This window comes from Penicillium taxi, assembly GCF_028828555.1.
Source record: "Penicillium taxi strain IBT 34144 chromosome Unknown utg000003l_segment0_segment0, whole genome shotgun sequence".
In the NCBI taxonomy this organism is placed as follows: Eukaryota; Fungi; Ascomycota; class Eurotiomycetes; order Eurotiales; family Aspergillaceae; genus Penicillium; species Penicillium taxi.
The window spans coordinates 2,637,178-2,660,839 of NW_026643205.1; the positions used below are offsets into that span (position 1 = coordinate 2,637,178).

Genomic DNA, 23,662 nt, shown 5'->3' on the forward strand with positions numbered 1-23,662 from the left:
GGTTTTTTGACAACTTCATTTATTTGGACTCGCGAGAAGGAGGTATTTAGTGTCATCGTATTTTTCTTGCCATAAAATGCCAATATTTTAACTTGAATTTGCAAACTTGACAGGGACATTTAATCATTGGGCTCGAAGGCTTCCAGGTTTACCTACTAAGTATTCTAGCATACACAGGTATTACTTCTCAGGCTTTCTGAACTTCAGATTCTAGGTAACAAACCGATACATCACTACGTATGCATACACTAGACGACGATGCGCTAGGCTACCCATCATGTCGTGATAATTTCAAAAGTATCACACCTGCAAACCTCTCTTCTCTACCTGCAGCCAACAAGGGCTACCAAGCAATGAAAAGATTAGACACAGGTCAAGAGTGATAGGATCACAATTTTGGTTAAAAAATTGCCTGGCCACCGTGAAGACAGCCAGGTAGATATAACTGATAAATTTCAGTCAGCAATAGTAGCCTCAGATTTCTCCTCACTGGTGTACTAAAGACCCATGCATATATAGATGATGAAGAAAGAAAAAGAAAAGTGGGAAAATCTATGCACTTGAAGGTGGGCGGGGTAGGTCGTAGAGACTAACACGGCGATGACCTCGCTGTGAATTTGCTGGCTTGGTCTCCACCTATGACCCTGTTGGTGACACCATGCGTTCAAATTCGAAGTTCATGTTATAGTAAAAGGTGTTGGATGAATACTGACGGACATGGCAGAATAATCTAGCTTTTGGCGGTGAATCCATTACACCCACCGCCCCAAATGTGCCATAACATTTCAAACAAGCCATTTGAGCCCAAAACCATTGAACCACTCAATATTTGAAGAATTCAAGCTCTTTTGAGTCTTCAGGGAGAACGTGAACATGTCTCTATCAGAAATATCAGCCCAACTATCTGAATCACCAAAAAGATTCCCAGATTGCTGCTTTGGTATATCCACAACATTCATCAAAATCCTATGCTCGATACTTCCCCAATGCCCTGGATTCACTCTATCAGTGGGCAGTGGGTCCGGCCTATTGGAAGGGTTGATCGCATTTAGTGACAAGAATATCTCTGTACAGGGTGTCGAGGTAGACTCGAGCATCAATCGATATATCGACGAGGAGGCTATGCATGTTGTTGGCGGGGGTTGGGGGTTATCCTCCTATGCTAAACAGGCTAAAGCGTGGATGTTTGTGTACCCGCGTGATCCGAAGTTAATCTCGAAGTATATTGATTTATATGGGGGTCATGTTGAGCTGATCGTTTGGCTTGGTCCTAAGGTCGATTGGCCTGATTATGAGCCTTGTTTTTTGAACTCTTCTTTTTGGGTTGAGGTTTTGGATGCTGGGTTGACGCCGTATGAAACTGCGGTTGTTGTGCGACGATCATGAGCCTAATAGTGTCTAATAAAGGATAAAAAAATTACGGACTGGAGGGAGTTGGGATAGGGAATGCATTAATACTAAAGATGACATCCATTGAAATGATAAAGCAAGCAAACGTATAAGAACGGAAAACTGGACAGAAGCAAAGACTATCTACCGTACCATAAAACAAAACTTCAATTTCCAGGGCTGTATCCCGTCCATGGTAAATATATCTGTACAACCTCGGAAAGGTACAAACGATCGCAGAAAGAGTCGAGTATGTTCACAAGGGTAGCAAGGAGTAGGAACTACAGAGAAGAAACAACAGACAAGAAACAGGGACAGTAGTGACAGTTTGTCAAAGTGGTACTTGGAAGGCACTCCGGATGATCTTGAACAACTTCAGCCCAGTCCCACCAAGTCAATGTGGCATTATATTTCAAACACAGTGAAAACATTGGTTGACAGCGGTTCAAGGACAAGATCATACATGTCATGCTCTTCTACTGGCCTAGGGAGCCGGTGTAGGCGGAATTTTCGGCGCTAAGAAAGGGATTGACGTTGGTTTTAGCGCTGAGACTTCGGGAGGTGCACTATGAACTAGTGTACGAACAGATTGCGCAACCTCTGGCCGGACATGAAGCTCTGTAAATCCATGCAGGAAGGTGTTCAGATCGTATTGGTCTTCGGCGAATGGGTCTGGTATGAGATTGGCGGATGCAATAGTATCCTCAGAGTCAGTGGGCACAAGTGATAAAGCCAAGTCGAAAATATGATGATTAGTTGGAAGCTCAGGAATCTGGGTCTTGAGAATGTGCCTGGCCATGGACTTGAGACTGGCATTTTTATGGATGTTGACAACTTTGACAGTGTTCAACAGAGTACTGCGAAGATTCATCAAGGGCTCTTCCAGTTGGCCAAATAGACCTGCTATCACTTGAGTCCTTTGTAAGTCCAAGCAGCCACTGACGACGCGGAAGTAAATAGCAATGGCCACCCAGACAGGGTTTAGATCCTTGTGGCTGCTTGTTCGATGTATATTAAATCTGCACATATCTTGTGACTGCTTTTTGCGTAGTACCGAGCAAAGGTCATTGGCAAACTGGTTGGACATATACGTCAAGTCGAGAAAGCAGACATGAAAAATCAAAAACACCACCACTTGTCCTTGATCAAGGTCGGATACGCGTGCATGAACTTGAGATTTCGCCAGACCACCAATAGTCATCACGAGTCTCGCCATTTTCAATGCAGCATTAACAAGAGGATGGTATGCATATTTATTTTCAAGTTGTGCAAGCCCCGAGCAGTGGAAATGAGGTTTGGTTTTCTTGGCCAACTGAAAAAGAGCAGTGCTGATTTGGACCTTAGATAGCTGCGATAAATCCAAGTCATCGTGGGCTAGTTCAATATTCCACTTGTCGAGCAATGAAGCATTTCGCTGACCGAAGTGGATCACAGCATTGAAGAACTCCCTTCTATGAAAAGCTCGGTCTCCCATTTCCTGAAATCTATCAAGTGCCGCTTGTAGAGGAAGACCAAAGGCTGCCCATGAAGAGTCCTTTGTAGGTTCAACCAAAAGCGATGCTAGGGACAGTTCGCCCGAGTTCCGAATGCACTTGCGGTTGTGGTGGACACATGATGGACAAGGGTAGACAGCACCGCATTTCTTCTTGCTTCGGTGACACCACAGACACGCACCGCCAAACTCTTTTAAGTGTCGAATGTCGTTTTTTCGTTGCTCAATATCCAACTGTGACCGCAATTTCCTTTCTCGATAGCGGGTTTTATTCGTTGGGTCTTCCGAAATAAAAGGGTCAACACCAAAGAAATGTTCCATGGAAGCCACTCTCTCGTCGCGAGGCTGCTGCCCTGTGAGTATTCCATTAATGAGGGTTGACGTATGTTCATTGTTGGCGGATGAAGGAAAATCATGGGGACCGGCGTGTCGTTTACATGGAGGATGTTCAGGTATGTTATCCGGAGGAGATACCGAATCTGAACGTCGACGGCGCCCAAGAAGCCGACCAAGTGAGGAGGTTGATGCATCGCTGGAGCTCCAGATATCCTGGGTTACTTGACTCTGCATATGTCTTTCCCATTCAACGAAGTCTGGTGCAGGAAAATGGAGCTGGCAAAAGGGCGGAAGGATTTCGAAAATATCTGTTTGTTCGCTCTCGATTGAAGGTTGAGGCAAATCAACGGACAAGGCCTCATAATCCAGGAAGGATGCGACTTCGGGGTGTCTGGGCCGGGGCTGGAGAAGAAGTGTTAGCTCTCTTTGGAAGAGTAGGATTGGGACCCTGAGGTCAAGTATACCGAATACATGGGCCTATCAGCCAGGGAATGCTTAAGATCAAAGAGAAAGGGATCGACGTCGGACGGTCGATGCTCAGTATACTGAGTGAATAGACCACCTTGGCCGTCCATGGTGGCTGAAAGAGAGATATCGAAGGGTGGCAGGTAATGTTATTCAGTCAACAAAGGAAGAGATAAGCTCAGTCAAGATTCGGACGTGAGCGCGAGTATCTGGTCACCACCCGGGGTAGAATGTGGACCAAAGCGAATGTATGCTCAGATAGGAAAGAGAGCAATTAGTGCAATAAGGTTTACTTTGGCAGGGACGATTACCAACTCTGGATGAAGCGGGATGGGCCGAGGCTTAATTTAGACTTAGTCCAGTCTAAGAGGGATATTATAAGCGTCATAATTGCAAAGCCAGTTTCAATCCGAACCCAGCTGAGAGCAGTTTAGAAAGGTGGCTAAGGATCTAAAAATAAATGCGATTGAGATACACAACAGGACAAGAGGATGGATAGAGATTTATTTGACAAACATTCCATTTGAAGCCCTAGGTTGATAGTCTCAGTAACAAATAACAGTGTATACCAAAGAATCTATACGCGACACACGAAGTAATAATCACTTTCACTGAGTGATATACTTCTTCAGACCCCTCAATCTCGTCTTCGCGTCCTCCAGGACATCATCATTCTTGCACACAGCAAAACGGAGATAGTGCTCAGCAATGTGAGCGTTTTCTTCAGTGTAGAACTCAGTCGGAGGAATGGCGGCCACACCGACCTCCTGGATAAGGAACCAGGCAAGCTTAAAGTCGCGAGGACGACTGGCAACATGGGGCGGGAAGGGATAGTCCGCTGGGAGTTGAACGGAGGTCATATTGGCCAACACGAAGTATCCACCTTCGGGGTCGGAATACTGATAAGCCAGTTAGCACTGACGAAAAAAAAGATCAAAATTTTTGACTTACCGGAATGCCAAGCTCCTCAAAGACTGCACAGAATCGCTTCATCTTCTGCTGCATTTCGTTTCGACTTTCGTCCCAGAATCCAACCTTGTCTGCCTTATCGAATGCAACAGCGGCAGCCTCCTGGAGGGGAGAGACACTGCTGTAGCAGATTCGAGTGTGTGCACCTGCGACATACTTGATCAAGTGCTCGGGTCCGATCAGGTAACCGACACGCCATCCGGTAGCGTAGAAGGCCTTGCCAGCAGAGCCGACTGTGAGGGTGCGCTCGTACAGCTCTGGAGACAGAGTGGCAATTCGGGTGAAAGGAACGTAGTAAAGACGGTCATAAACTTCATCAGATAGGATAATCAGATTGTGCTTCACGGCCAGAGCTCCGATCTTTTCAAGTTCATCGCGTGAGAAAACCTTGCCAACGGGGTTGTGACTACAACAGATAAATCAGTGGTGATTTCTTCGAATTTGAAGTGTTTTCTTACGGTGTGTTCAAGACCTATCAAACAGTTAGAAACCGGCTTCTGAATATGCATTCTGAATGTGCTTACAATCATCTTAGTCTTGGAGTTGATGGTGTTCTCTAGCTCCTGGAAATCAATAACCCACTCAGAAGCAGGAGAGGTCCTCGTAGCACCATCCTTGGGAGGGTGAAGAGGGACATATCGAATGACACCGCCAGGCATCTCGATATTGCTGATATATCTACTCCAAATATTAGCCCCACTCGCAATGTGACAATCACCAAGATGGAAAACTGACTGGTCAAAGAACGGCTCGAAGATGATAACCTCATCACCAGGCTCAATAAAGCCCATGAATGCACTCAGCATTCCTAATTCAATGCTTCATATTTAGCCCACATCATAATATTCAAGCTTCCTTTTGAATCTCACCCTCATTCGCTCCGGTGGTAATCGAGATCTCGGTATCGGGGTTCAATGTTCGGCCAAAGTGGGGCGAATATGCGTCCGCAAGAGCCTTCTTGAGAGTAGGCCGGCCCTGCATAGTGTGAGCTAGGGATTCATCAAGGGAATCTGTCCAAATGGTACCTTCGTCGGCGAGTACTGGTTGCACTCCACTCGATCGAGCGCAGCCTTAGCAGCATCAATTGCAAACTGGGGAGGGTTATAGCCACTGTGAAAGGCAAGATAATGTAAGTCTCCAATTACTAGGTCAATTTCGACTCCTTGATAGGCTGACTCACAAGAACCCTTGGCCCATATTCACAATTGGCTGAATGGGTGAAGCAGCGGCTGCCTCGTTAATAATGGACCTATAAATCAATGAGTGAAAAAGCTCTAACAAGGTCTAGGGTGTGGTCTTCAGCGACATACCAAACATCCTGTCGCTGACCAGCTACTCTGTTAGCTGGCCGAAATGGGTCCGACTGTGCGATTGTTGCGGACATTGCCCTGCCAAATCTAGAGAGTCGTTGAGAAGAAAAAATTGAAGATGCAGGATTAGGCCGGACTCGAGCAAAATTCACAAAGGTACAGACTCTAGGAAGAAATTCAGTAGAAGTCATAATAGAGTGTGCGGGGAAACATGTAGTTTCAGAGGGGTTATTTGACGGCTGCCAATGACGTGCTCCGTGTTCCGGCTGCGGATTATTATTTCCCTTTCAATAAACTTTAGTTGACATCGGAGGTACAAGCTTATAATGACGCTATCCGACAGCGACGGAGATATTGAGAATTCTATTCAACTATGAATAAAATCAACAACAAATCATCAGATCACAAATGATCGACAGCTCTAGTACATGCATTTTCTCCATAATGGCATCTGATTAGTTCGTCTTATCGTACCCTTTTAAGGCACCAAGGCGTATTTTCACTTTACATAAGCAGATCGCGACGCGTCGGATCAATCAAGTTACTTGTCAATTTCTCAAAAGTTTTACTATTTAGTCTAATACAGCCATCATGGTCTCCTGTCCCATATGTGGGAAGTCCGTCTCACAATCAAAGATTAACGACCATATCGATTCAGAATGTCAAAGCTTTGTGGAAGAGCCATCATCTTCTCCCGGAGAGTTATCAGCTCAAACAGCTGTACCGAGCATCTTTCAATCAGCCTCAGCCCGCAAAGCTTCGGCGCAAGCAAATATAAAGAGGGAATTCCCACAGAATATTACTACGCCACGTCCGCTCAACAACAAGAGACCAATAGCATCGAGCCCTTTCGAGCCCTCATCTAGTGCTAAACAATCAAATGGGGACTCAACAGAGCCAAGAGCAGCGAAACGCCCTAAGGTCAACTCTTTCCATAAAGCAGCCCCCTTGCCTGAGAGAATGCGACCCAAGACTCTCGACGAGGTATGCGGTCAGGAGCTTGTCGGTCCTACTGGTATTCTTCGTGGACTGATTGAACAAGATCGAGTACCGAGTATGATATTGTGGGGCCATGCTGGAACTGGAAAGACAACTATTGCTCGGGTCATATCATCAATGGTCGGGAGTCGATTCGTGGAGATCAACAGCACAAGCTCTGGGATAGCGGAGTGCAAGAAGATCTTCGCCGAAGCTCGCAGTGAACTTGGTCTTACAGGAAGAAAGACAATTATTTTCTGTGATGAGATTCATAGATTCTCTAAAACACAACAAGATGTTTTTCTCGGACCAGTTGAAAGCGGTCAGGTGACTCTTATTGGCGCCACCACTGAGAATCCATCCTTCAAGGTGCAGAATGCACTTCTGTCTCGATGCCGAACGTTCACTCTAGCAAAGCTTACAGATGAAGATATTGGGGCTATTCTCCAACGGGCCTTGAAAGTGGAAGGCCCAAAGTACTCTCCTTCCAGCTTAGTGGATGACGAGTTGATTCAATACCTCGCCAAATTTGCGGATGGGGATGCTCGCACCTCTCTCAATCTCCTAGAACTGGCCATGGATCTCTCTAAAAGACAGGGAATGTCTAAAGAAGACCTCAAGAAATCATTGACCAAAACCCTCGTCTATGATCGTGCTGGCGATCAACATTATGACACAATATCCGCGTTCCACAAATCTATTCGCGGAGGTGATGCGGATGCATCACTATACTACCTTGCCCGCATGATCCAGTCTGGTGAAGATCCCCTTTTTATCGCTCGCCGACTGATTGTCGTTGCTTCCGAGGACATCGGCCTAGCGGACAATACTATGCTGACACTGGCTATATCTACACATACGGCCGTTGAAAAGATCGGACTCCCCGAAGCCCGCATTAATTTGGCCCACGCCACTGTTGCCATGACCCTGTCGAAAAAGAGTACGCGCGCATACCGGGGCCTTAATAACGCTTTTGCTGCGTTGAACGAACCGGGTGTGGCTGGCTTGCCCATTCCTGTTCATCTCAGAAATGCCCCAACAAAGTTAATGAAGGAATTGGGTTACGGTAAGGAATACAAATACAATCCGAATTATGTGGATGGTAAGGTCAAGCAAGAATATCTCCCAGACCAGCTTCTTGGGCGCAGTTTCTTAGAGGACTTGGATTTGGGCGCAGAGCGAGATCCCGATCTAAGAAGAAACCTTTGATCCAGATCGACTAAAAGCGTCCCCTCTCTTGCCATTTATCCTGATCTTGGGGAAAAATTGTTAGATTAATGATACCTCCATGTTTGCAGTACTTGTGGGAATTTAGTGCTAGACAAGTTATGAATTTCAAAGTACGATTCAAAATCGTCTTTAGTTTAAGCTTAGAGATGAGATGTCGATGGGAAAGAGGAAAATAAAAATGGACGTTTAACCTTGGAAATTCTTTCCAAGGTTCTCTACAATGACATCTCAATCAAAGATTATGTTCTACGTATCCTTTCAGTTTTACAATAATATAAAAATTTTCCTCGACTTCTTGATGGTTCTCTTATCGGCTCCATTTACAGTTTGATGCCCTTTCCCAGCTAAATGACAGCAAGCTCTAACTCTGCCTGTTGGGCTTTGTATAGGTTGGTGGAGAGGATGAAGGGGGTAATATTGTTGTAGATCTTGGAGACTATCGAGACCTTCGTGGTGGAGGTTCTTTTTACCACAACCTCTCACGGCAACAATGCCACCATGGTCGCGTCCTCGACTTCCATGTGCGAGAGCTGGCATCACGGCTATGCGAACGGAACCAAGTGATCCACCCTGACTTCTACGACTTCAAGCGCGGCCAGGTGCACGACTACGAGATCGGCCTCCACGTCCGTCACGGTCACGAGGATAGCTTTGTCGGACAAATCAGGATACTGCTAGCTGTTGCTGTAACCACTCTCCCATCAGTTCCAAGTCCTTCCTTAACTCCATAAATTCACCCCTTCAATTGCGCAATTTCGGGTTCACTGAGTTCGTGCTGTACAGCTTGTGATAGATTTGTTAGTTAGATGAACTGTAATAAAGATTGATTGCTGCCACACCACACATGAGTTGGCTCCTGGCGAGATATCAATTGTCTCTCCACCGCACCACTGATGTAAGCTGTACACTTTATATCAAGTGGTTGTTTGCACAAGACGAGTCATAAATTGGGAGGCCATGCCTGATCCCCCTCTCCATGCATGTGAAGGGACATGACAGCCATATTTAACATCAGACAAAGCCGATACATGGATTTTTCAGCTTTCAGATCGAGTTAAACATAGACCATAAATATCAAATTCTCGTGGTCTGGTTCTTCTACTATTTCTTGTGGAACTTGAAGCCGGGAACAAGTCCTCAGCAGGGCCTAGCTTGAGCGGATCCGGTAGAACTTTCCATCGATCATCTCAGGATCATGGTAGCTCGTGCGTGCGCCCATGATCACCAATTTGATGGAAATTAGCTGGAATGTATTGACTTCTTATCACCCAATATGTCGAAGAAGGCTGATGTGTGAAGATGGTTGTCGAAGGAAGAAGCTTCAAAGGGTTGAGAGTATAAAAGAGAGGGGGTTTATAGCATGCAGGTGGGAGGTTCTAGGCACTCAGACTTGCAAAGTTGAGAATTTGGAAGTAAAATGAAGGTGAAAGTGAGGGTGCACATGATGTAAAACTGAAGTGAGAGTGAGGTTAGACTGATGCTGCCTAGCAACTCCCTCGAGGAGGATTTTCAAAGAGCCATCTGTAGAGTGTATTAGGTAAGTCATGAAAGTATATGTCATTGGTAATCTGGCTGTCATTTCTTGTTGCTTGTAAGCGTCCATAGATAACCTCAAAATGCGTAAAGAAAGCAGGAAAAAGCTTTGAGCTAGAAATGTTCAGAAAAATGAGAAAGCGTACACAGAAAAACTGGTTGGATGAAGAGAAAGAATTGCTGGAAGACCCGATAGCCAATAGGATATACTCTCTGGACGAGGTGAGTGGTCGAGTGCATACCGTGGACTCGATAATGTTTTTGCTCGTGCTGAATTTCCTTTGGAATTTTTTCGCCTATAGAAATGAAGAGATGTTGATTCATTCTTAGTGTAGTGTTAGAGTTTATGTCGGCAATATTTCTTCATGATTATTCCATGGTCTTTCACGAACGAATCAGAAGGCGATTTTTTGGAAATGATGTCCAGCCACTCTGAGATAGTTTGCTGCGAATTTAATCCACAATGTCCATGTGGAATCAGATTGACGTTATGAAGCCCTAATCTCAGTCTTGGTAGCCTGAACAGGAAAATATAGCCTTGATTATCGGACAATCGCAGGACATGGCATTCAGATGAGAGAAGAGATAGAAGCTTGGAAGAGAGACTTTACAAGCTGCCTTTGAAGGCACAAGTACTGAGACCAACGGTCAATTATAAAAGTTTCTTTTGATATTATACATATCTAGATTCCAATCTAGGCTATTCCATCAACGGATTCTCTCCGAGGCTGCCAAGGAAAGACCTGCTTGCTACTTCTCCCTTAATCCATCTTCACCATCTCAATGGGACCAGAGCCAAAGCCATCCCATCCCTCCCCACGATGGAATTGACGTCGATCAATTTTCGGAACCATATTTCCCCAGCCCTCACCCATGGTGCGGGCCTGAATAGACAAGCCCGAAGGGTGGGTGAAGCGAGCAGCGCGCAACAGCCAGTTCTTGGATTCAGCTCGGATACATCCCTTCTGCAAACCGCCATAGGACTCGTCATAGCCATGGCTGGCTCGCTCAAATTTGCAAATCTCATCGCGGCAAATTCCTTCCGCACCAAACCAATCCTTCGCACAGGCGTGTCGGAGGCCTAACTCGGCGGGATTCAGCGTGTATCCCAACTCCCACGCCAACTGGTGGTGAACCTGACCTTCAAGCTCGCTGTTCCACTTACCCTCCTTGCGGAAGTAATCGCGGATCATGCGGTAGACGTACTCGACTAGCTCTAGGGCTTTTCCGCCGTCCAAGAATGCCAAAGCCAAGCTTCGGCGGAATCGATCCCGTTCTTCGCCTGAGAAAAGCACAGCAAGTTCGGAGAGAGGAACAAAATGAAGTCCCTGCAGAGCATCTACCGTCTGATGATACTGGTCTGAAAAGATGAAATAATCCCCATAATGGTGCATACAGTTGAACCAAACTGCTTGCCGGTGGCGCTCAACAGTGTCCGTCTCCGTAAACTCGGCGGGAAGCATGGGAGGTCCCCGAATATGCTCATCCCGAATAGTGCTCATTCGACAAGGGTGAATGAAGGTGGACTGGCCATACTCGCCGCATTTCGCAAAGTGAGCCTTGATATCCATGATGAGATGATCCTCTGAGCAGTATCGTACCTCAGAGCAAGGCCCACAAGCGGGACAGATGCGGGTATCGCTATCCCCCTGTGCGCACTGCTTATCACAGTTTTCCTTGGCACATTTGAAGCCAATGTAATTGAGGTCGTAGAAAAAGCCTCCGTAGTCCCAATTCAAAACCTTCTTAACGGGTGACTTTATTGTGGCATTCGAGTATGAAGACTCCGCGATAGGAGAAAGAAGACCCTGAAGCAGGGTGTTGGGGTGATGACGAGGAGTCGTACTCATGAGAAGAGAAGTCTCAACAGAGGTTTCACTAACATCCCAGTCATTTGTCTCGACAGCTAACATTCTGTCTCGAGTACGCTGCTTTCGACCCTTGTGTTTCTGGGATTTAGAAAGACGATGGCGAGTGTGGTGAGGTGGGGGGTCAGGCGTTGGGGGACGAGCTGGGAGAGCTATTGGGAGAACTGGTGGTTTCCGAGGAGGTATACTGACAGGACGTTGGGGAAGACTCGCCAGAGGAGGGGCAAGAATTCCTCGGCGAGGAAGAGGCACTGCTTGCTAAGTTAGAGTAGCTCATAACGAGCTTAGTTTTACGAATATGAATGCTAACCTGCGGGCTGTAGCTCGGCAAAAGGAACTCTGTTAGGGGTAAAGGGGCCGCCTTTGTTTCCATAGCAGGACATAAGTGTCTTTCTAATTGTGTAAGCTTGGTTGAAAATGACAAATGCAGTTTATAAAGCAATAAAGAGAACATATGATGAGATATCAGAAAAAGATGAGGACTTGAGCAGAATCGGGAATACTGTGAGGAAGAACTGGCATGTTTGGGATGATCTGGAAGACCTACTTTACTTACCTAGGTATTTAACTCACGATACTGTTGAGTGTCTGGCTTGCTGTTGTTGATGCGACTGTTGACTGCCCATATTTAGTATCCTCATATCCAGACTCGCCATTGATACTAGGTCATGAAGGTCTTCCCCAGTGAAGGTTTGTCTTCTATGCCTATATCTTCTTCGAGTGAAGTCAGATATCCTGATATTGCCATATAAGAGTGCGAATCCTGTCTGCAGTACTTTCGTTCATGTTCAGGAGTCTTCCGTGCATATACAGATGACAGTGCTGACAAATAATTCAAAGCTGGGGATAGCATGATTGGGAGCATATGATTATTGTCAATTTCCTTAGCTCAAATGAGAACTATTACTGTGGTATTCATCACACGTTTCATCATGATTTGAGTGATGGAACCCAGGGTACATGTCATAGAAGACAACAGCTGGAATCTCGGGAGTAGAAGATGAGAGTAGTGGGAGATGGGTCGCAAAAATATCATTAAAATGCCTTGAACTTACTGCACAGTTAAGATATCAAATATGAATCTACCTGATCGATTAAAGTAAAGGTAGGAAATAAAGGAAGGAAAAGGACAAGAGTTCAGGTGACAGTAGAAGTTCTTGAAAGCTAAACCTGGTTGAGTTATCTCAAATGTTGAGAGGGAAGATGAAAAGAAGAGAAGCGGAATAAAATGAGAGTTAGTGGGACTTGTATCTTAATGAGCCCAGCAATCTCTTCTATTACCGCGATCACAATACCGCCAGGTGACAATAATTCTGCCAAAAAAATCCCATACCTACCTAGAGGTATGATTAAAATGGTATTTTATCTGACCGCTTTGAAGTGCTGAGTGGCCTGAAGAGAAAGAGATTGATGTTATTAGTGGAGCGAAAAAGATGATTTTAAGTGTCCCCAGAAAACATTTTAGTGAGCCAATAAAGGATATTTCATGCTGCTGAGAGATGATTGTGGCCACACCTTTGCTGATTTGAGAGCACAAACTATTGACCAAGCGATATCGAAATTATTCGAAGGAATCTGTATAGATCAAGTCTCGAAGCAACACTCCCCAAGATATGTCACAGTGTGTTGAATTGGAAAATACAATTACATGACTCAAGAGAAGCTTATTAGGATAATATACAATAAGAAGATATGCTCCGTAGCACGTCGAGGACGTGTGTAACCCAAGCGCTGGAGACACTTTTTCTAAGATGTGCTGTAAAGACATCCAATACACTAAAATTATATTTTCTATAGTAAAAATTTCAGTCCTTTCTTCATTGTTGGATTTCTTTTCCAAATACACCAGGCGCTATGATACCGACTCTGTATGTCTACATCTGTAAATTCAACACTAGACTGAGTCTGGATTCGATATAGTAAAGAGTTCAGCTTTATGTTATGGATGGCGATCTATCTCATTTCCAATGAAAATCTTGATGATTTTGAAGATGGTTTCAACGTTGAGCAGTATTTTGTTCTAATTTATGAGGTTGGATAAGTAGGGTACAGTTGTTCACGTGATAAGGTCACGTGAAATTAGATCTGATCAACTCGAGTTGGTTATTTCTCAATGGATATTGCTACTACAATACAATGCATCTTTTTTCCTTAGGCTTTCATAATTATCTGAGAATCAGAATTATCAGATGACTCAGATCTTGATTCCTTGAATCTCAAGTCTAAGTTGATACAAGCCATCTAATCACCATTGAAGTTAAAAAAAAGATCCCTACATCTTTGAAGCCCGACAATTTCGAAACAAAGGCTATCATGCGAACTTGCGAAGTGTCAATATCAAAACAAAGACCACCCCAAGTTCCAACATGCGATACACATTATGTCAGCCAGACTAATGTAAGAACTTCTGAATTGCATCTCCTGGCCAGAAGATGATTGGCTCGTAGCGACGGATACTAAGCGCCGGAGATCTATCTTTGGCGGCCATCGGCGGATTTGACTATGAGCCACACTACGCGCTTTGATCGAAGATGAAACAAATCGGGGCACTAACGATCATTCTGCAGGCTTTATTTTCAGGATCTCTTTGTTTGCATCCGGAGTGGCTCATGCTGAGTGGTCGCTTCTTACTAACCAGGGGTGGCTAACTGCTTCAGATGGAGGTTTATAACTGGAATAGGACCTCATGGAGACCCTGTTAGCGCCTGAATACCTAAAATAATTCCTCATCAGGACCTGAAGGTTTCATCTGGAGCTATTATCGATTTTTCTTTCTTCTCTCTTTTTATAGTTTCGTGCCTTTTCTATAGAAATTACCCCATCTCATCCGTTCTTAACAACTTCCACTTCCACTTTCACTTTCAACCACGGATCTATTCATCATGCTCCTTGAATAGATTTGATTCTATTTATCCCTCGAATTAATAATCCATAAATATCCCCTTTGACAACCTGTTCCTCTAATCATCTTCTTTTAAATCCCTTCACGTTACGAATCGCTACATTTCTCAGCCTCGTTGTCACGCCTGACCATCGCTGCAACAAACAGCAACCTCCTCTTCTGAAAAATTTCCAAATTCAGATATCATGTTCAGACCTGGACGTTCGATATTCCCTCTCCTGCCTCCATATGGGGTTCATGACCCCAGTAAACAGGGTCGGATTATCCCGTTACACCCCGACGGTCTCACACCATACCTAGGCCTACGAGCCCGGTTGTCACAAGTATGGATTAATCGCTGGACGATCCTCCTACTACTTGTTCTTGTTCGTGTCCTGTTGGCTATCGGATCTGTACGGAATGACATGGCAGCCGCGAAGCGCGAGGCACTCTCCGCATGCACCTCCGTAGAAACGATGGGCAGCGCTATGGCGTCAATGCCACATTACCTCGCTTCTGGAGTCAATGACCTGGCAGTAAAGGGCATCAATGAATCTGTTGGTGCTCTTAATACCATGCTCCAGCTCGTTATTACCGGAGTCGAAGAAATCGTTCTTTTTATCATCAAAATCATGTATCAGACTTATCTTTGTCTTATCACGCTGGCCGTGCGAGGCGCAGTGGATGTAGCCACTGCACTATTGGAGGACGTGGTTAGTGCTCTGAACAGCACAATCAAGGCTGTCGAGTCAGACATCCAGTCGACAGTCAAAACTTTTGAGAGTGGATTGGATGACTTTTCCGACCTTGTCAGCTCAGCCGCCAAGGTGCTGGGCGCATCTATCCCGACCTTGAATCTCAACAGCTCTATGGACGGCCTGACCTCTTGGTCTATTCCTTCTTCCGTGAATTCCGATATTTCCGATCTCAACAAAACCATCCCGACCTTCAGCGAGGTCCAAAACTTCACCGAGAATATCATCAAGTTGCCATTCGAAGAGGTCAAGAAACTGGTAAATATCTCTCTAGGCAACTATTCATTCGACAGATCAGCCCTCTCAGTTCCAGTTAAGAAACAATTGACTTTCTGCGACGACAATGACGGGATCAACAGTTTCTTCGACGGGGCTACTGACATTGCGATCACCGCACGGAAAATCTTTATTGCTGTCATTGTAGTCGCTGCCATCCTGGCTTGTATTCCGGTCGCATGGCAGGAGATTCGACGATGGCGTCATATGAAAGAGCGATCCGAACTCGTGCGAAGGGAAGCCCATGACCCGATGGACGTTGTCTACATTGTTTCCCGGCCATATACCGCTGCAGCAGGAATCAAGGCAGCAAGCCACTTCAGCAACAGCCGCCGACAAATTCTGGTTCGCTGGGCCGTCGCATACGCAACCTCATTGCCGGCACTTTTCGTTCTTGCAATTGGTATCGCCGCGCTGCTTGCCTGCTTGTGCCAATACATCCTGCTGAAGGTCATTGCAAAGACTGTCCCAGAGCTAACCACCGAGGTTGGAGCGTTTGCGGATAAAGTCGTAGTTGCTTTGAACAATGCCTCGAACGAATGGGCGGACGGTGCCAACTCGGCCATCAACAGCTTCGACACGAAACTCAACGACAACATCTTCGGATGGGTCAACACGAGTACGTCTGCGGTTAACAGTACTCTCAATACCTTCGTCGAAAAGACAACCGGTGTTCTAAATGATACTTTTGGCGGCACGATATTCTACGATCCAATCGAAGAAGTCTTCAATTGTTTGATCGGCCTCAAAATAGCAAGTGTGCAAAAAGGTCTCACATGGGTCCACGATAACGCACACATCGACTTCCCCAACTTCCCAGACGACATCTTCTCCAAAGGTGCCTCGGACAGTATCTCCAATTCTTCAGACCCCTCAGACAGCTTCCTTGCCGGTGCTGGCGACTCAACCTCTAACAAAATTACCGAAGTCGTCGTGGACCTCATTGAGAAGCTCGAAGAAGCCCTTCGCCAAGAGACACTAATTGCCACCGCCGTATTCGCAATCTGGGTCCTTATCGTCCTGATCGGCGTAATCCGTGCGATGTTCCTCTGGTGGGGTCACGACCGAAACCGCGGTGAAGGAGGCGGCCATGCCATGGACGCAGTCCCAAGCCACCCTGGCCCGATCTCTCCAGCCGACTCTCAAGGCTTTACAAGCGTCCCCCTTACCGCAATTCCGAGAACCGATAACTTTTCCGGTACATCCGAGCAGACAGCTGGCCTTCCGCGCTATGAGCGAACACAGTCTGAAGGTTTTCCGGAGAGTAGTCCGGTTTATGAGAGACATGAAAGGACGTTTCCTGGAGCTGCTGCTTCTGGTAGTAACAATCCGTTCATTGACTCCGAATATCCTAGTGATGAGAAGGTTGGGTTTGCCGGTCAGAGAACTGCTTTGCAGGTTGAGGCTTCGTCTGATACGCGCAAGAGTAACTATGTTGAGTATGGCGAGAAGCATTGATATCCGTAAGATCTTATTGCATCGCTTTGGCGTTCGACTTTTCCTTTCTTTCTATTCATCTCTATTATCGATGAGATTTAGCAGAGCATCTTTCAAACCCCTTTAACTGGAGCTATTGAGTATTTTATCAATCTCAATGCGCTAATCAATCATGTTCTAAGGTTCGCGTCTATATAGGCCAACTACGTAATGTAGTGGGGAGGCAGACAGGTGGCAGTCTGGCCTGACTAATCAGGATGTGTATATAACTAAGTGATATGTTTTAGAGATCAGACCATCAGACTTCTTCTCCTCTGAGCTTCTCCTAAGTCTCCTTCTTCGTCTCCCACTAGCCCTCCGATCCCTGCGCCCATCTGGGGAGTATCTGGTTTCGCAGACCAATGCAATACGGTGGCACCGTTCCCCATTTCAGTAAGTAAAATACGCTAGTAGACTCTGAAGGTCATGCCAGGTGCATTCCAACCTTGGAAGGTTGTCCGAAGGTTGTCCGAAGGTTATTTCTGATAAAATAGTTTGCAAGATGATACCGTAGTCATTGGTCATTCCTATCTACATGCTCGAGCTCGACAAATACAACCCCCTAAATTTCAACGAAGAAACTCTTCTCCCCCTTTTTAGGATGCACCCTCGCCCGCTCAACAATGGGATCAGCACAGCTAATCCTGATGCGCTCTGGGGTGGCAGGGCTAACCAGTCTCAAAACATCCTCAACACCCCACTGCTTCCGCGCAGCCTTCAACGCATCACGAATAGCAAAGAAGACGGCACTTCCCATGAAAAGCGGAGGTTCACCAACACCACGCGAGCGCTGGATGGTTCGCAGATTCTCCCATTCAACATCTTTGAGTAAACTCACGTTGAATATCTGGGGGATGTCACGAAAGCCCGGGATCTTGTAGTTTCCGGGCCCGCGCGTAAATATCTGGCCGGAGGCGCGGTGCCATAGGCTTTCTTCAGTGGTGAAGAGCCCTTGGCCTTGTACATAGGCACCCTCGATCTGACCGTAGTCAATGGATTGGTTGATGGTGCGGCCGACGTCCATCTTAATGTCGGCTCGTAGAGGAGTCCAGTCTCCGGTCAGTGTGTCGATCTGGACTTCGGCGGCTGTGACTCCCTGTGTGAAGTAGAAGAACATCTGTCCTGTGTTCTCGCCCCATACGTAGCCGATGTCTGGAGTACGATAGTATCCCTGTGCTGAAAGATTGACTCTTTCAAAGTAGGCTGCGTGTGCCAGTTCCTTCATTGTTGCTCCTGGCATCTTCTCGCGATACGGGCGGAGACGCTCGTTGAGTTGCTCGCAAGCGTTGAAGATGGCATAGCCATTTAGATCAGAGCTGGCGGAGGCAGCGGTTGAAGATGTGTTTGGAACGGTGTTGGTGGCTGTCTCGGAGATGAACACGCTATCTTGAGGTACTTGGAGGGCTTCGGCAGCAATCGCCGTCATCTTTGTGTGTAATCCTTGTCCCATTTCAACACCGCCATGAGCAACAAGAATACTACCATCGTGGTATATATGCACCAAGGCTCCTGCTTGGTTCAGAAAGAGGGCTGTAAATGAGATACCGAACTTGGTTGGCACAATTGCCAATCCCCGCTTGGACCACTTGTGTTTCGCGTTATATTCGTCCACTGCCTTCCGTCGCTCATTGTATGAACTCTCCTCCATCACTTGCTTGTACATCAAGGGCACATGCCAGTCCTTCAGAACTTGGTTGAAATGTGTCTTATCATCAGCCTGGTACATGTTGATTTCACGAACCTTCTCAGATGGTATTTTGAGATGGTCTGCAATCTCTTCAATGTATGACTCGGCAATGAAGAGCCCCTGGGGTCCACCAAAACCGCGGAAAGCAGTGTTGGAAACAGTATTTGTCTTGCAAATTGTACCACGAACGTGAACGTTAGGAATTTTGTAGACATTGTCGACATGCGACAAGCTTCGTTCCACAACGGCACCAGACAAGTCTTGAGTGTGGCCGCCATTAGCATAAATATCGGCATCAAGTGCTAACAGCTTTCCTTCCTTAGTGACTCCGACCTTCCATCGGCACATGAAAGGATGGCGCTGGCCTGAGGTAATGATATCTTCATCACGATTTAGCATGCAGCGGACCGGCCGCTTGAGCTTCGTAGCAGCAGTGGCGCAAATTGCGGCCAGCTGGACAGAACGTGTTTCCTTACCACCAAAGCCACCACCGAGTCGCTTGACACGAGAGACAATTTTGTTGGCGGCGACACCAGTGACTTGGGCTACGTAAGATTGACTAAAAATGCCGAGTTAGCTCAAATTCGAATTCGCAGCGGATAATCAAACTTACGTCTCTGTAGGATTTTGCGTGCCACTCCAAATTTCCATCTCGCCGTCTTCTGGCTTCCAAATAGCGAGGCAGGCATTTGTCTCTAGGTAGAAATGCTCCTGTCCACCAATTCGCGTTTCACCCTCAATGATGTGATCGGCCTGCTTAAAGCCTTCGTCGAGATCACCACATTTGATGAATCTTTTCTGTTCAAAGAATGATTCTGCCTCAATTGCTTCTTCCATAGTCAAAATGACCGGAAGCTCCTCATACTCAATCTTGACGGCCCGCATACCCTCCTCGGCTATCTTGGCATTGTTCGCAAGTATCGCACCGATTGGTTGTCCAGCGGTGTTGACCTCGTCAACAGCGAAGAATCGCTCATCGGCATTTGGTGCGCCCCAATAGTTGGCTTTGGGGTTGGGCAGATCTTTATGATCGACATAATCAACAACACCTGGAATATCTAGTGCCGCTGAGATATCGACACTGAGAATTTTGGCATGTGCTTTGGTAGACAAGACTAGACAGGCGAAAAGCTCATTTTGCTGCACTGGTATATCATCTGTATACTGAGCCTCGCCAGTTGCCTGCTTCAATGCTGAAACATGGGGACTGGGTTTACCAAGAATCTTTTGTTGATATGCAACGGACGCTTCCTTGTCCTGCTCTCCGGAGGAGATGGCTCTTTCGATTTCAGCAACCACATCTGGGTCCAGCTCTGAGGCATTGACCTCAAGTCCTGACAAGATATCATGGTAGAATCGATAGAAGAATCCCAGGGCAAGAGATTTCCGGTAAGTAGCCATGCCTCCGGGGACACCAAATGGAAGATCAAAATCCGTTTCCAGAGCACTCATGACACTTTCCAGCGTTGCGGGATTTGTGAATTTCTGACCAACTAAAGCTGCCTCGGCATTCTTTGCTGAGACAGTCATTGCTGCCATGCCGCCGAATACAAGATTGCAGCTGGTAACCTCATTCAAGTCCGACAGGGAGACGCGGAGTGCAGAGTTAACAATGGCAATATCGTCATCCTTTCGCTTGGACTGCTTATACGCCCGAATATACTCGCCTTTTTCCGCACCAACTGGGATGCGGAGACTAGCGATGATGGCATCTTGGGACAAGGCTGTTTTCCGGTAGCCTTGGAAAAATTCAGTCATTGGAATTTCTTTATCTCCTGCGAGGGACTTGGCAACTAGAACAGTATTTGTGGCGACGAGCACCGGATTCAGGTCTGATATTGGAGAAGCAGTAGCCAAGTTTCCAGCTGGAGATGCAACGTTACGAATTTGCCTTCCAGCAAAGTACATCAGTTGCTTCTTGATAGCCTTGAAGGGTTGCCCACGGGCAGGTCCATATCGCTGCACTGCTTGGTCACAAATGGACTCTAGGTCCGTCAATGAGATATTGGCACCAATTTCCAGATACCCATCATGAAAGGTGAACTGTCGCAGTTCGGGGATATCGCCTAGATACACAGAGGCAGTGTATCGTAAGGCTTTGAACTTGATCTCGATCTGTGTTTCTGTGCTTCCACCAATCAACTTTGCCTCTGGGTGGATACTCTTGATCTGCAGTAGTTGCTCAACTGTCACCGGTCGATACCACTTCTTCTTCTTGTTGCCGTAGGCGAGTGGCCGGAATGCATGTTTCCTCAAAGCAGCCGGGAAAATTAACTCCGTGTCTGGACTATACGCCTTAAAGTCGGGAGCTGGAAATTTTTGTTCGACAATTTCTTCCCCGCCTTTTCCTGTAGATCCCTTACAGCACCCTCCAGAACCAACCTTTTCCATGCAGCATCCAGAGCCACCTTCAGCAGTAGCATTCTTACAATTGTTCCGAGAGTTGAAGCTCTGAGCGGCATCAAGGATAGGTCTGTATCCAGTACAGCGGCACAAATTGCCATCGAAGGATTCTTCAATCACATGTTCAGAGGGATTTGGATCGTTTCGTAGCAGGGCATAAAGGCTCTTTAAGAAGTCATCAGGTATGCCTCCAATCTCAACAAGTCCATAGACGTACCATGACAATTCCAGGAGTACAGAAACCACATTGGCTACCATTACCCACTGCGATCCGCTGTTGGATCGCATGAGGATCTTTGACGTTTCCGATTCCCTCCACCGTGATGACATGTTTACCATCTATACTGACCAACGGAGCGATACAGGCATTGATCGAGGCATGGTAAATTTTGTTTGTGGTGGGATTAAAGTGCGAAACAACCTACATAGATTATGTTAGTCAAAAGCCAGCTGTCGACCGGTCTTCACAACTACTTACCACTGTGCAAGCCCCACACCCACCCTCTGCGCATCCAAGCTTAGTTCCGGTCAGGCCAATGCCTCTCAGGTACTCTAAAAGGGTGACTTCAGGGTTGACGGCATCGACAGCCACTTTAGATCCATTGAGATAAAATCGGATAGTATCGTCCCAGTCCTCGGTGAGTTGAAGCAAGGATGTAGTCTTGGCCACCGGGGAATCGTCTATAATACCAGGCGTCATTGTGAAGCAGGAATGAAGTGGAAAATTACCAAAACTTTCTTTCACGAGCGCCTCAAGGGGACCATAACATTAAATAGTTGAGATCAAAGTTGAATATAAGTATTAGAAATCTCCAGTTTCTAAAAGGCCAGTGAGAGGAGAAAGCTATGCGGATGAGTTTATGTTATCTACGACTCCGCACTTGAGTGGAACCGGTTATCTTGCGGAGATCGCCACATCGCCACAGCCCGGTAGTCACGTGACAAATGGTTTCTGTCAAATGGCCAGTCCTATTTTAGTCTAGTGTTCTTTATTAGTCAGCTTCAGTACGCTCTTTACTGCAGTAAGATTTACTACTGCGAATACACACACATATTTGAGATTGTGAAGTCTTCTGATTGGTTCTTATAATCCCACTTCCTCGCCCAAGTTGACAGTTATGAGCCCGGTTCGCCGTTAATTTACCCTGAAAAACCCCCAAAAACGAAGAAGATTAGGGAGAGCCAAATGATTACCCCGCAAAGCCAGAACTACAACCCGCTGTAGATGATGAATCGCGAAAAATCAATGAGGCTCTCCGACGAGATTGGAGAGATGATGTGGAGGAATTCAAATACCTTAATGCTAAATGGACAGCGCGCCAGAAGGCAATTGGAGAAATAAACGAGTTTATTCTAAAGCATTTAGACACTGCTCTGGCTGAATTAGTCCTTGACTATGAGCAACCACATGAGCGTCTCCAATTCTTGAAGAATCGTTTTGGAAGCACATCAACATATAAAGCTGAGATTTTCAGCCAGTGGAGGATTGCGATGATCACCCAGCCAAAGAAGGGTGGTGAGATTGATGCTTGGTTAGAAGCATGGGAAAGCCTGCGTTTAAAGGCAGAAGCAGAGAAGATAGCTTCAGCTAAGAGCGAGGACGCAGTTTGGCTATTCCTGGAGTTGGTGCGAGAGATTCTACCAGCTTGGTGGCAGAATTGGCATGGTAGAATCGTCGTTGATGGTGAAGATATATCGATTAGGACCTTGATTGATAGCTTCAAAACGACGTATTATGTCCAGAATCTGGCCCAGAGTGCTGCGCAGAAGGGTGGAGTTAAGGGAGCATTTGCAACATTCCAAGGATTCCCTGAAGCTGGCGAAGGGAAGCAGAACCAGAATCAGAGCCAGAAACCATCGAAAAAGAAGGGATATCAGGCGAAGGGGTGCCCCTGTGGCTGCTCTTTCCCGCTACAGAAGTGCTGGAATCTCAACCCTGACCAGCGTCCAGAAGATGTCAAACCCAAACCACACTGGGAAGAGAAGGCACGAAAAGCCTTGGAGAAAGACCCTGGTTGGAAGAAGTGGTTAGAGCAGCAGCTAGAAGCAGCTAAGTCGACAAAACCTGCAGAATCGAAGGCAGAAGAGACTGAAAATAAGGCAAATTATACTGTTCGACCTGTTTTCTTTACAACACCTATTGTCCCACAGCCTGCTGGAGTGTCTAAATGCTTTAGAATAAACTCGTTTATTTCTCCAATTGCCTTCTGGCGCGCTGTCCATTTAGCATTAAGGTATTTGAATTCCTCCACATCATCTCTCCAATCTCGTCGGAGAGCCTCATTGATTTTTCGCGATTCATCATCTACAGCGGGTTGTAGTTCTGGCTTTGCGGGGTAATCATTTGGCTCTCCCTAATCTTCTTCGTTTTTGGGGGGTTTTCAGGGTAAATTAACGGCGAACCGGGCTCATAACTGTCAACTTGGGCGAGGAAGTGGGATTATAAGAACCAATCAGAAGACTTCACAATCTCAAATATGTGTGTGTATTCGCAGTAGTAAATCTTACTGCAGTAAAGAGCGTACTGAAGCTGACTAATAAAGAACACTAGACTAAAATAGGACTGGCCATTTGACAGTTTCTGTCAGACTAATTAGCAGTGCCAAGAGACGAC

At 46.3% G+C, this 23,662-nt stretch overlaps 8 protein-coding genes across 8 annotated transcripts; 4 read left to right on the top strand and 4 right to left on the bottom strand.

Annotated features, from left to right (window-relative positions):
* Positions 1-873: 873 nt before the first annotated feature.
* Positions 874-1,386, top strand: N7495_004432 (uncharacterized protein; the record flags this gene model as incomplete). Its single annotated transcript, XM_057207083.1, has 1 exon — positions 874-1,386. One exon carries the CDS (start codon positions 874-876, stop codon positions 1,384-1,386), a length of 513 nt encoding a protein of 170 aa, XP_057064763.1.
* Positions 1,387-1,873: 487 nt separating this feature from the next.
* N7495_004433 (uncharacterized protein) lies at positions 1,874-3,451 on the bottom strand (the record flags this gene model as incomplete). Its single annotated transcript, XM_057207084.1, has 1 exon — positions 1,874-3,451. One exon carries the CDS (start codon positions 3,449-3,451, stop codon positions 1,874-1,876), a length of 1,578 nt encoding a protein of 525 aa, XP_057064764.1.
* Positions 3,452-4,290: 839 nt separating this feature from the next.
* N7495_004434 (kynurenine--oxoglutarate transaminase) lies at positions 4,291-6,152 on the bottom strand (the record flags this gene model as incomplete). The annotated part of the gene is made up of 9 exons (XM_057207085.1): positions 4,291-4,581; positions 4,634-5,057; positions 5,110-5,123; positions 5,176-5,329; positions 5,387-5,459; positions 5,521-5,626; positions 5,677-5,761; positions 5,832-5,900; positions 5,962-6,152. The coding sequence occupies 9 exons, from the start codon at positions 6,150-6,152 to the stop codon at positions 4,291-4,293; spliced, it is 1,407 nt and encodes a 468-aa protein (XP_057064765.1).
* Positions 6,153-6,552: 400 nt separating this feature from the next.
* N7495_004435 (ssDNA-dependent ATPase MGS1) lies at positions 6,553-8,148 on the top strand (the record flags this gene model as incomplete). Its single annotated transcript, XM_057207086.1, has 1 exon — positions 6,553-8,148. The coding sequence occupies one exon, from the start codon at positions 6,553-6,555 to the stop codon at positions 8,146-8,148; it is 1,596 nt and encodes a 531-aa protein (XP_057064766.1).
* A 241-nt stretch (positions 8,149-8,389) lies between these two features.
* On the top strand, positions 8,390-8,900 carry N7495_004436 (uncharacterized protein; the record flags this gene model as incomplete). Its single annotated transcript, XM_057207087.1, has 2 exons — positions 8,390-8,419; positions 8,559-8,900. The coding sequence occupies 2 exons, from the start codon at positions 8,390-8,392 to the stop codon at positions 8,898-8,900; spliced, it is 372 nt and encodes a 123-aa protein (XP_057064767.1).
* A 1,563-nt stretch (positions 8,901-10,463) lies between these two features.
* N7495_004437 (uncharacterized protein) lies at positions 10,464-11,615 on the bottom strand (the record flags this gene model as incomplete). The annotated part of the gene is made up of 1 exon (XM_057207088.1): positions 10,464-11,615. One exon carries the CDS (start codon positions 11,613-11,615, stop codon positions 10,464-10,466), a length of 1,152 nt encoding a protein of 383 aa, XP_057064768.1.
* A 3,042-nt stretch (positions 11,616-14,657) lies between these two features.
* Positions 14,658-16,940, top strand: prm1 (pheromone-regulated protein PRM1; the record flags this gene model as incomplete). The annotated part of the gene is made up of 1 exon (XM_057207089.1): positions 14,658-16,940. The coding sequence occupies one exon, from the start codon at positions 14,658-14,660 to the stop codon at positions 16,938-16,940; it is 2,283 nt and encodes a 760-aa protein (XP_057064769.1).
* A 580-nt stretch (positions 16,941-17,520) lies between these two features.
* N7495_004439 (putative xanthine dehydrogenase HxA) lies at positions 17,521-21,748 on the bottom strand (the record flags this gene model as incomplete). The annotated part of the gene is made up of 4 exons (XM_057207090.1): positions 17,521-19,204; positions 19,259-21,213; positions 21,266-21,469; positions 21,527-21,748. The coding sequence occupies 4 exons, from the start codon at positions 21,746-21,748 to the stop codon at positions 17,521-17,523; spliced, it is 4,065 nt and encodes a 1,354-aa protein (XP_057064770.1).
* Between the last annotated feature and the right edge of the window lie 1,914 nt (positions 21,749-23,662).